The 12,854-nt window shown below is 43.3% G+C and overlaps 1 protein-coding gene across 3 annotated transcripts in view; it reads left to right on the top strand.

Moving 5' to 3' along the window:
* Window positions 1-4,183: 4,183 nt before the first annotated feature.
* SEC14L1 (SEC14 like lipid binding 1) overlaps window positions 4,184-12,854 on the top strand; it is a 48,341-nt gene continuing 39,670 nt past the window's right edge. For 2 of the 3 annotated variants that reach the window (XM_075014571.1, XM_075014573.1), the window contains exons 1-2: window positions 4,184-4,320; window positions 7,794-7,875. In XM_075014571.1, coding sequence (XP_074870672.1) covers window positions 7,813-7,875 — 63 coding nt within the window. In that variant the 5' untranslated portion in view covers window positions 4,184-4,320; window positions 7,794-7,812. Of the gene's footprint in view, window positions 4,321-5,084; window positions 5,188-7,793; window positions 7,876-12,854 lie in introns of those variants that run through there. The other variant, XM_075014572.1, reaches the window with a different exon arrangement.

Raw genomic sequence — 12,854 nt, 5'->3', positions numbered from 1 at the left:
TACACATAAAAGCGGATCAATCTTTTGATCTACTCTGTCAGCAAAAGGGCCCCCAGAGCATCTACACAGCTTTTTTGTCAACGGTTTCTGTCAACAAAACACATTTTGTGTGTAGGTGCTCCATGAGTTTTGTTGACAAAACCCCAGTTGTGTCTGCAAAATTCTCTAGTGTAGACGTAGCCAATATCAATACTTAAAGAAAGAATACATTAATAATTTCCTTCTTACTCTTTGTATTTTTGAATTGGGGGCACTGAACTAGAACATAGATTACACAGAATCTAACGAGATAATATTTCTGAGTAATGAGAACCATACAGTGGAATCTCTACTGGAGGCAAATTCCAAGTCCTAAGCACATATAGTGTTATTTTATTGGGCTTCATATCAGGAAAAGGATATCGGGCACACAATTCTGAGGACAATCTAAAAGGCAACTACATTTAATAACACAGTATTGTTGGGTGACTTCACTTATGTGTACATAAAACTGGTCAAATGCTACAATAGGAAAAGGCTTAGAGAAGCAATTTCTCAATGTCTTAAGTAACTACTTCTTATAGTACCTTGTGTGAGAGAATGCTAGGAGAGGGGGTATTATTGCCTTAGTTCTAAGTACCGGACAGTTTGGTTCAAAAATAACCATAGCTGAATCACCAATCAATAGTGAGAAAAATATAATCAAGTTCAATGTCCTCAAGGAAGGATTTGCACTAAAAACATTCCCATGGCACCTGAAAAACTTTAGAAAGAGGTATTTCAAAAACATGAGGAAGCTTGTCGAAAAGACTCTAATGTCCAAAGTAAGGAAATTAAGTTTCTTAGGGTACATCTATACTGCCATTAAGATCAACTTCGTCAGGGTCCATCTTCCAGAGTTTGATTTTGTGGATCTGGTAAAGATGCGCAAAAATTGATCTCTCTGGGGTCGGCACTCGACTCTGGTACTCCACACTATTGCAAGGAGTAAGGGAGGTCAATGGGAGAAATGCTCCCGTCGACTTTCCTTAGTTAGGACAGTCAGGTGAGTTGATTTCCAGTGCGTCAGTTCTAGCTATTCAATTGCGGTAGCTAGAATTATGTATCTGAAATCAACTTATTTCCCTAGTATAGACCTAGGCTAAAAATAACAAGAAGGTCATGCAAGCTTTCCATAATGCAATCCCAGTGGGCATGCACAAAAGCCAGATCCTAATGTCTAGATCAGTGTTTCGCATCCTTTTTTATAAAAGACCCCTTTTTCAAAAGAAAAGAAAAAAAGTACCCCCAGACTTCTCTTGCCTACCCCTCAGGGCACACATACCACCAGTTGAGAAACAGGGTCGGGAGGTAATCTGAGGTTTTGAACCAAATGCCATTCAACCTTTCTAGATTACTGTACCCTTTTCAGGAATCATGTTTGTTTTGCATACCACCAAGTTAACACCTCACTTACTTACAAAAACATGCAAAAATATCACAGAAGACTACTACTGAAAACTTGCTGACTTTCTACCATCATATTATCAAATAAATTAATTGGAATAGAAATATTAGTACTTACATTTCAGTGTAAGGCATATGAAGCAATAGAACAAATCACTGTTTAAATGTACTTTTGGATTGTACTGACTTTGCTAGTGTTTCTTATGGAGCCTGTTGTAAAACTAGGCAAATATTTACATAAGTTAATGTACCCTTCAGAAGACCTCAGAGTACGCCCAAGGGTACACATACCCCTGGTTGAGAAACACTGGCCTAGATTATTATTGTAAAACACTTATACCTAGCATACAAAAACCACTTTAGACAACCAAATTGTATTTCTTGCTTTTGGCTCTGTCATGAATGAATGCAGGGAAAGGGTTAACTCTTACAGAGGCAACTCTCTGCAGGGGTTGGTCAGGTAAGCCAATGGGAGGAAGAGAGACTTTTTTGAACTGAGAACAATTGCAGTCTGAGGGGTCATTTGTTTGCATGGTTGGTGCAGCAGAGACAGAGATGGTTACTCCTAGGCAGTTAGAATGAAGCTTGTAAATATCCTGACCATCTCGTAATCAGCCTTAGCTATGTAGTTAGAAGGGAAATGTGTAGTTAGATGCTATCAGGTTATGGCTATTTTGAATTTGGTGTGGACTGTCTTTTTTCTGTGGCTTTGGTTAATGACTTGATTCTCCCCCCTTTATCTGTATGCTGAATTTCAGGGATGTAGTTTTCCCTACTGCGACCAGTATGATTTATTTTCTCATTTTGTGAATAAACTACTCTTTTTAAAGCAAATGATTTGATCCCCATGTCCTAGAGAAGAGTCTGTGTATATTCATGCCTGGGACTGAAAGGTCAGCTACCAGATGACAGTTCTTTGTGTCTGAGCTCTCAGCAAAAGGAAGATTAAGAGCTTTGTGTACCCCACAGGGAGACACCCCAAGTGTGTCTTCCCAGATTAAAGGGGATTTTTCTCTCTCAGGTGGTGGCAGCAATTAACCCCCTTCCTGCCTCCAAGGTCAGGGAATCTGTGGCCTTGGCGAGCTTTTTAAGCAAAGCCTTTTACAGGCAAGGTATTTTTTTTCAGGTTTTTGCAGAACCCCACCTTCTGCACTCAGAGCGTCACAGCGGGGAAGCAGCCCTAACAGGCGCATTACAGATTACACAGTTATCTTTATAAATGCGAATTAAGATAGCCCTCTCCCAGCAATCCACATCTGCAGAATCTCCCAGCCCCAGTAATTGCAGGCTGAATGTAGAACAGCTAATCAAAGCCAGGGAAAGATGAGTGCTATTGGAATGACTGTGTGGAGGGGTGAACAGTGTGCATCCTCTACAAACGACAGAGTATACATGCTGTAATCAGTTTACTTTTGGAGCCAAATCAGCCTCCGTAGCCTTTTTTGTTGACAACATCAGGAAAATGAAAATTAGAGCAGAATTTTCTTCCAGATTCATTGTATTATGAGTGGAAATATGAGGACTAGAGCGATAGGGATGGTCAAAGAGTTAAATTTAACCCCTTCACACATTTATTTTACAGTTAGAATTATGTCTTAGGCCTCAATCACGGAAGGACAGCAAGGAATAATGCCATCCCTATACGATGGGACTGTGTCTGAGCGTAGGGTTTACTTGAACGGATCTCTTTGCAGGTTTCAGGGTCTTACACCATAAGGGTCAGGGAACCTCCAGCCCACAGGCTGGATCTGGCCCCTGCTTGCTTGATATGGCCCAGGGCCCTTCCGCGTGCAGGACCACAGCATGCTGTGAGTGCAGGGTACTGGACTTGATGACTTATTTATCTCATACAACTGGAAGGGACCTTCAGAAATCATTAAGTCCACTCCCCTACCCTCTTGTAGCAGTGTTTTTATTTTTCAAATCTGCTTGTTCTGGGCCCTCAACTGGCCTCCTCAAAGATTGAGCTCACACCACTAGGTTTATAAGGTCAATGGTCATAACGCCTGCAGTATCTCTGCACCCTAAAGTCCTGCCCCTTCTATGAGATAGGTATAGCAGTGTGCTGGGGTCAGGCCATGGGCACCACACTGCCCATCACTGAGGTGCAGCAGCGTGACCTTGGACTTGTGCGGGAGAGGGCAGGAGCTGTGCACATTGCTCCACTTTCTGGGCTCCCACTTCCAGAGAGTGGGCAGGCAGGGGCTGACCTCTGCTGCTACCCTGCACCAACCCCAACTCCAGATAATCCATCAGGCTGTCCTGGGACCTGAAGGCTCCCATCACGATGGGGCAGTGTCCCATCCACGGGACGGGATGGAGCAGCCCCTCTGCAGCCATCACAGTGGAGGGCCTGGGTGGTCTCCCCAGTGGCCAAGGGCCGGGACAGCTTTGGGTGTTACTCGTCCAGAGGATCTACAGGCTGGGTAAGGATGAGGAGAGGGAGGAGCTGCACAGAGGAGCCTGGGGCTGAGCCACTGGCGCTCCCGTCCCCTGCAGGAACACGTGCTACCAGCCTCAGGCCTGGAGGCAGCACGAGGAACTGACAAATCCTACCCCCGTCAATCACGCGAGCGCACGCGCAGGAGTGACAGCTGGGATCAGCGCGTCGCTCAGCTGCGCACGCGCAAAACTGCCAAGCCGGGCGGCCGTCCCGGGCCGAAGCCGGACGCAGGCGGGGCATGCGCAGTACCTAACTCGGGAGCCGCGCTCCGCCGGTTGCGTGCGCGAGGCCTTCAGGGTGCGCATGCGCGCGAGTTGGCAGGCGGCCAGCTCTCTTCTTTCCCTGGACACGAGTGACAACAGGCGGCCGCTGCCTCTCCGCCCTCTCCGGAACCGGCCGGCGGCGGCGGCGCCGACATGAGACCAGCACCCAGGCGGCCTTTGTGACAGGAGGTGAGTGGGTGGCGCCGAGTGGCCTCCCCCGCCCCCCGGGGCTCCCCTCGCCCTCCTCGCCGACCCCGCAGCCCCTTTCCTCCCCTGCGCTCTCACCGCGGGTCCCCTCAGCTCCGCCCTCCCCTGGGCCCCCTCCGCCTCTCCCGTCTCCCCGAGCTTCTCCCCCGTGTGTCGCCCCCTTTCTTCCTGTATCGGCGGCAGCTGCCCCGTGCCCCTTCCCTGCCCCTCTCCCCGCTGCACCTCTCCTCCGCCCCGCGCCCTCTCCTGCGACCCACACCCTGCTGGGACCCCCTTTTCCTTTTCCAGGGCCCCCTCTCCCACTGCCGGCTCTACCTCCCTCCTGCCCCTTCTCAGTCCTTTACCCCCTTCACGCTGCTCCCCCCGCTTGGGTCCACGGGCCTTGTAGTGTTCAGACTTCCCCCTAAAATGCTGTAGGTTCCTTACTCTTCCTTCCGCTCCCCAAGAACTTCCCCTTACTGCTTCCTCCTGTTTTCTTCTGTTCAGAGTCCCCCTCTGGTTCCCCATTTATTCCCTCCTGTCTGTTATACTTTCACGCTGCTCGCACCCTCATTCTGCCAGGGAAGGGGAGGAAGCAAAAGGTACAGTCGTCTTCCCCCTTTCACCCCCTCACTGCTTCCCCTATGTCTCTTTCTGCCTCTGTCTACGCTGCTTTGGGTGTTTTCTTGTGCTCCTCTTTCTGCTACCATGAGGCATTATAAGGGAGAAGCTTCTTTCTCCTGCATTCTCTGTCCAGCTCTATTGAGTTTTCCCTCTTCCCCACATCTCTTGGAAGGGGGAAAAAATATATCCCCATCTGAAGAAAACAGTCCCTGCCCTGGGGGAGAAACACGCTCCCCCAGTTTAAAGGTGATTTTTGTCTCCCCTTTAAGAAAGCTTCTTTATTGTAGACAGAAACACCAAAATGTCAGATATGAACTGTTACTTTGAAAAGTCTTTCCAAGTTTTCTCTAAAGTCTTGAGAGCTTTGTAGTTTGGTGGGAAAGTGGATTTTATGTCTGTTGGTTTGTACCTACATTTTGTTCAGGAAAGCTGCTTTGGTAAAGCTAGAAAGATGCTTTTGACATAAAGAATCTGCCCCATCTGTACTCTTTTTTTCTTGCACTCTAGGTTTTGTAGCTTTCAATCATTTGTCAAATAGCTTTTAAAGTGTCTCTTGTTTTCAGATGAACCCCCACCATATTCCTGGCTTTTAGAATCTTACCATATATTTGTTAGTTTAACATATAATTTAAAAACTCTTAGAAGAGGCTGTTAACATTCCTTTGGTATTTTGAGGGTTGGTGTTGGAAAGGCTGAATTATACATTTGTATTGTCTTGCTGTAACAATAGAAACTATGCTTTCCATGGACACTAAGCAGGTACTACTTTGAGAGATGTTATGTATATGAGACTGCCACATTTATGCTTTTAAAAGCAGCCTAAGAATTCTCTTAGCTGATGTCAGGAGACCTCTATTTCATGTCTAGTTTCCATGGCTTTGTACTTGTTACCTTTTTTTAAATGTGTTTACTGAGTTAATTCAACTAATCAGGCAAACACATACTGTACAGATTTCCCATCTGCAATGAGAAACAATATAGAAATTCTCCACAGAAAATGCATTTGTAATTTTTTATTGAGTTAAAAATTATAGACTATTTATTAGTGCACTTTCAGGTATTTATTTTTAAAATAAATCCAAATTCATCCAGGATGACTGTAGATGGATGACTTCATCACTTGGATATAATCTTTAATGTAATATAATCTCTTACCAGATTTTCCCTATCACCTGCTTTAGCATTTGTTGCATCACGTTTCTGTTAAGTGAGTCTTCTGTCCATCGTACTGTTCATCTGAAGTTGATGAGTTTGAACAAATATTATAGACCATGTACGAGCATATTAGTATTAATGAGAAGCATGGATGTTTCTGTTTAAAAATGTTAACATTGCATGTGTCTTAAACCATCCTTTAGTACTGAAGCTAGTATTTTTCATAAGACTTAATGGCCACATCTACACGAGCAAGTTACTTCAGAAAATCAGGCCCTTTTTCAAAAGAAGACACGGATCATCCATACACAAAATGCTCTCTTTCGATCCAAAATCAAAAGAATGTGGCTCTTCTTCTGCAAGCCCTCTTCTGCGCCCACATCAGGAAGACACCTCCTTTCAAAAGTGTCTTTCAAAAAAAAAAAAAGCATAGACACTCTGCTGTACCTTTTTTCAAAAGGTTCTGGATTTTTTTGGTCCCTGGTCCGTTCTTTCAAAAGAGCCGGGGTTGTGTGCATGCTCTCTATTGAAAGATCAGATTTATCTTTCAGTCAGCTTTTTTGTGTGTGAACACGCTCTTTCAAAAGAAGATCTTCAAGAAGAGATCTTCTAGAATATCGTCTTTCGAAAGATCTCTGTAGTATAAACAAGGCCAGTGTGTTTAAAGAAGAACTTGATGGACCACATTCATTACTGGTATAAGTGAACATAATTGCTTTTGCTTATGCCCGGAAAGAATTTGTCCATGTGTGTATTTAATGTATTCATATTTTACTTAAGACTTATTTCCTTCTCTCCTCATCATCAATTTAGTTGATCCATCAGTGCCCTGTATTCCTTTCATGCCTGAAAAAAAGGTGATGGTTACGCTAATCCTATTTAAATAGAATATTTATTTAATTTCAGAAGAAAAAGCAGAAAACGTCTCTGAAACTTCTTGAAAAGCAGTCAAGTAGCACTTTAAAGACTTTAAAGTGCTACTTGACTGCATTTTGTTTTGATAGCGTATAGACTAGCATGGCTTCCTCTCTGTTACTATGAAACTTCTTCTTGGGATTTTATACATATTAGAAAATAAAATTCAGGACCTTGTTTCTTAATTGTTTAAAATTATTCTTTCAGGTATATTTGTAATCCCCATCTGAGAGCCAGATTGGTGGGATACAATAATAGACTACAAATTATGAGTTTTGCATGGTTTTGTACAGTGGAACTGTATAACTAATTTGGACAGGGCTTTTTGTATCTAATAGTATGTGCCTGTATTGATAATACTTGTAATGCTTATTTCTGAATGAGTGTTTTTAAAATGTTCAAACAACATGTTACTAAAATGGCTTGATGAGAACATACTAATTTGCTGGGCGTTTTTTACATTTTGGGAATGCCTAAAATGTAACATTTGCTTGCTGTCTCATATAGTTCCTCAGATGCTACAGTAGGAACAACAAACGGTAAAGCCCCAACCCATGAACTTCTGTAGTGCTGCACATCTGTCTGTGTTTTAAAAACCTAACTGCAAACAAAGCATTTTTATGGTGGCAAATCTGTATACTTTACTTCAGCTATAAGCTTAGGAAAAAAGCTTCAGCTGGATTCTGAAAACAAAGTGATTGGGTGAGGAATCTCTCTAACAGCACTGAAGAGTAAAACTGGCCTCCCGCATGTTACAATGACATTTTCAATTTGTTTTTCAGATCTGAATAACTCACAACCATGGTGCAGAAATATCAGTCCCCCGTGCGGGTGTATAAGCACCCTTTCGAATTAATTATGGCTGTAAGTATCAATTTTTAAACTGTAATTTTCTTAATTGAATATTATTACTTGTTTTGCTAAAGGGCTGTCAGGGCTCCTTTTGGCTAGGTCACGTGCACAATACAGAGTCTCTGCCCTGAAGAACTTATAGCCTATTAAGACAAGCAGAATATAAATTGTAGGACGGAGAAGAAAATGACAAACTTTCTACCCTAAAGCCTAGCTATAATTTTTCCTAGATGTATTGAAGAGTTTGCAGCAGAGTTAGGTCTGCAAAAGCAGGTATTCATCAGACTGTTGCATGTGGAAGAAGATAGAGGGGTGTTTGTGTGAGAATTTGGTAAAAGCATGGCTGAGGCTGTCAACTGTCTGAGAGGTGGGACAAAAACAATAGGAGATGAGCAAACAGTGGAGGCAGAGCTTAGAAGAGCATTCAAAGTGAGGATGAGAATCTTAAACTTGTTATAGTAGATGTGGTCAAAATAGTAAAGCAATGTCGACACTAGCTCCCCCCCCTTTGCAAAGGGGGATGCTAATGAGGTACTTTGGGATATGCTAATGAGGTGCTGCAATGAATATGCAGCACCTTATTAGCATAATGGCAGCCATGGCACTTCAAAAGTGCTGCTTTTGATTGCGCGTGGCTCGTCTACAAGGCATCCTTTTCCAAAGGACTCTACACAGTTTGAAATCCCCTTATTCCTATAGCCAAATAAGAATAAGGGGATTTCAAAGTATGCAAATTCCTTTGGAAAAGGACCCTGTGTAGATGAGCCACGCGTGATTGAAAGTGGCACTTTTGAAGTGCCACGGCTGCCATTACGCTGATAAGGTGCTGCATATTCATTGCCGCACCTCATTAGCATATCCCAAAGTGTTTCATTAGCATCTCCCTTTCGAAAGAGGGGAGATAGTGTAGACATAGCCTAAGCAAGAAGTATTCTTTTAGGAATTCCATTTTGAATTATGGGGAGGTATCACGGATAGAAGTATAAAGAAGGTGGTGGTAGGGGTGGGAAAAACACCAGACAAAACCCCTCAGGTGTATGGTCACTAATCCATATGTATTTGTTTACAAATGAAAACCAAAAACAATGATGAATGTTTCTACTTTAAAAAATAGCAGAAGTAGATCTGTGGTATTTCTGTATACATTTAGCCAAAACCGCAATTGTTCAAATTCTCATGAAATAGAAAAAGGATGTAAGGAGTGGTTACATCAACTTCTTCCCTCTTTGGTCCTGCAAATAGTCTTCAGAAAATCTAAATAAAATGTAAAAATTAATAAAATTCTCATAATCCACTGAAAACATTTTTTTTGCATCTTTGGAATGAACAACTTGATTGATAATGACTTACTTAAATATTACTTATATATTGCAAACACTGTAACAAAAATATAAAGTTCCTTTAGGGGAATTATTTAAATAGGTTGGTACCACACAGTGACAAGGCAGTACAGGATTCTGTTGCTAGACATGTAATAAACTATAGTTATGTTTTGACCTGATCTTTAAAATTGGATAGAAAAATTAGTTGGTTGTGTTTAACTTTCCTCACGTAGTAGGCCTGTTACCCTCTTTGGATTGGTTCCTGGGGGTGATTATATATTACATTTTGATTGGTGCCAGTATATGCTCAGCACCTTGTAATGCCATTTACACGAGATACCACAGCTATTCATGGAAAGTTTTCTAATATTCTGTTAAACTCAGTAGTTATATATTTAATCTTGAATGTGTTTTTAACCAGCTGCACTTGTTCCTGTTTTAGACTTATACATAGAAGAGGAATATCAGACAAAATTCTGTAGTATACTTTATCAGCAGAATTAAGGAGTTGTTAATATTCTATTGTGTGGAGGGAGTATTTCTGATTCCCTCTAAAATATCAGGAGATCTTCAACTCAGAAGAATTACAGTAAAACCTCGGTTTAATGATGTGCACATTCTTAGGAACTCTGGTCTGTCTAGAAAGCTGAAGAATGGGACTTTCTGCCCCGACCAGAAGATTACCATTGGATACCTAGAGATGCCTATAGGGTGACCCTACTTACCCCTTGCTACCTTGGCTCATCAAGCCATACACAGGCACCTTGGATCACAGCAAGAAGATGCTCAACTACAGGCTGAGCAAGTGCAGTGCAGAATGGTGGTATAATGTGCATTTGGCTGTTTAAAAGCCACGTTCAGGGTCCGTCTGACTTGGCTATACCCTCAGTGAAGCCAACATTCCCCTGGTAGTAGGAGCTTGTGTGCTTCAGAATTTGTATGAGATGAAGGGGGAAAATTTCATGTCAGGCTGGAGGGCAGAGGCAGATTGCCTGGCCAGTAATAACGAGCAACCAGACACAAGGGCAATAAGGAGAGCACAGTGAGATGCCCTGCAAATCAGGGATGCTTTGAAAAACAGCCTTATGAATGAGTGGACGGTGACATGAAAGTCAGATCTGTTGCTGTTAAGGAGTTTCCCCCAAACTATGTGTGCTGCCTTTTATGAAAGCACCTCCAACCCCACCCCAGCACAACCAATAAAAGACACTGGTCTTTTTTTTTTTTTTAAAGCTCAATAAAAAACATTCAGGGGACACTAAAAATAGTTCATGGCAGAGGCTGAGGGGGTAGGTAAGCAAGGACACCTTGCTGTTGCATGTGGGGGAATATGAGTCTTCTGCAGTCAGAAGTGTCCCTGGGCATGGAGTGCAACACTGCCCCTACTCCCCACACACTGTGAGAGGAGGGCAGGGAACATGGGGAGGAGGGCATGCACTTGTTCGTGGTTTGTAGGGGGGTTCTTTGCTTCTCCACAGGGGACCCCAGGAGCACTGTTTGCTCCCTGATTAAAGCTATAAGCTGTCATTGGTTCTGAGATTTAGGGTTCCTTTGCTGTTTTTGTTCCTGAAGAATGCTTTTCCTCCAAGCATTTATTTGCTCCCTTTCCCTTTGAGTGTTTTGATGTTCTGTGCATGCGGCCTCGATCTGCTCCATAAACAAGTCTTCCCTGTTTTTTTTTCTCCTGTGGATCTGAGATGCTCAGGTACAGGTTGTAGCTGACTGTTCCTGACGCTCGCTGTTGTAGAGCATGTGAGAAAGTGAAGGACAGACATTAGAGAGAGACAGCCATACATTAGGGAGGTGCATTTTAATGTAGATAAGTGTAACAACACACAGAGGCATCTAATGAATGGATGTCTGTTTCAAACTAAGAACCTGTTCTTTGCAAGGATACTTTTGGCCTCTTGAGGATGAGACTGGATCAATTTCCACAGCAAGATTTTACATCTCCTGCGGTGCATATTTACCTTGCAGTCATGGTAAGGGAGGAAGCATCATGGGGCTGATCTGTGAAAACTTCTTGAAAACCACTTAATCTTTCATTCAGCTGTACCACCCTCTCCTCTATACTTGGGCAGTGGCGGTTGCCAGGGGCCTGGGGAAAGGTGAGCAGCTGTTCTGGTCATGACAGTGCTGCTCTGTGGGAATCACAGTGGGGGAGAACTGCTGCTGCACAGCTGGGCAGCAGTCGGGGAGGTTAGTTCAGACTGCATTGTCTTAAAGGGAAGAGAAAACTTCCTGATTCCTTTTTGGAACACTCTTGACTTGCTTCCCCCACATCCCTGTAGCACAGCATGGCAGAGCAGCTTGTGCTATCATATATAATAGGTTAATGCTCCTTCCCCTGCTTCTTCCAAGTTGCAGTAAGAAACATCAGCCTGTTTAGAATAAGAAAAAGTAATAAGGAATGTATACTAATTCATTGTGTAGATTTGCAGAAATGCTTTGCGGTGCCATTATTCCAGATTACTTACTGGTGGCTTGGCATGGAAAGGTATGGTATTGTGGAAGTAGGACTAAGGCAGGCCTGTCCACAAACCTAATTAGAAAAATCAGAGTACCTATCTGACATCTTTTGTGGAGGCATCCAGACAGGATTGGTACTCTGTCCCTAGAAACATTTAACAAGCTGTTCCAAGGACCCTGGGCTGTGTAGGCATAGCAATTGTAACAGATTCTCCTGCCCCCCCATAAAACAAACAAACAAACTTACCTGAAGAGAAGTGCCCTCTGCACCATCGAGATCTGACTGGAAAATATCCTGGGATGAGGGGATTGGATCCAGAGTTGCAAACAACGCCTTGTCTCCACGATCAGCTTCTCCAGTCTCCTGCTGACTGTTTCCCTCCTCCTCCTCTTCCACCATGTCCTCCTTGCTGTTGCCAGAGGATTCCTGAGGAGTATCTCTGGCGGTATCGAGAGACTCTTTGGGGGATGGCGGTTGAGTCATTCCCTAGAATCCCATGCAGCCTCTTATAGAAGCAGCATGCTTGGGGTGGTGAACCAGACAGTCCCATTTGCGTCTTTTGTCCTTTGGTACGTCTGCTCGAGCTCCTTTATTTTCACATGGTATTGCTGGATGTCCCTGGTGTACCTTTCTGCTTCATGCCCTGTGAGATCTTTGGATATATGTCTGCATTTCTTTTGCTGTTTTGTAGCTTCAACAGATTATAGACTTCAAGATTCTAAATGACTATTATGATATAGTCTGACCTACAGGCCTTAGAATTTCACTCAAATTAGTTTTTATAATGACAACATTAGAATGATGGAATCCCTCATATATATATCATACTACTCTTGGCACACAAGAGGTTAAGAAATGAGAATATGAGGTAAAAAATATAAGCTGTAATGCTGGCTGACTGACTTAAGAGTTTCTTTGAGTGTAATTTCCAAAATAAAATTGGGCACGGTAAAATCAGCTGCTTTGAGATGGTTTTGGGGTTTATCAAAGCCAGTAAAAAGTTGTCACTGCCTGCCCTGTAATCTTGGATGTTTCTGTGCTGTGTGGCTTTGACTCAGAGTCCTGATGCACCAGCAGCACACTGACCTCACCATGTCTTGCATCAGTCTGGCGCAAGTATGAGACCTACAGCCCATCCAGTCCCGAGCTTATCCACAACTGCCTCCTCTGCAGTGCTCAGCCACTCTCACTTTAGAACT

Source organism: Carettochelys insculpta, chromosome 20 (genome assembly GCF_033958435.1).
Source record: "Carettochelys insculpta isolate YL-2023 chromosome 20, ASM3395843v1, whole genome shotgun sequence".
NCBI lineage: Eukaryota > Metazoa > Chordata > Testudines > Carettochelyidae > Carettochelys > Carettochelys insculpta.
Note: the sequence above shows the minus strand (reverse complement) of the source record. Positions and strands in the feature narration are given on the sequence as shown.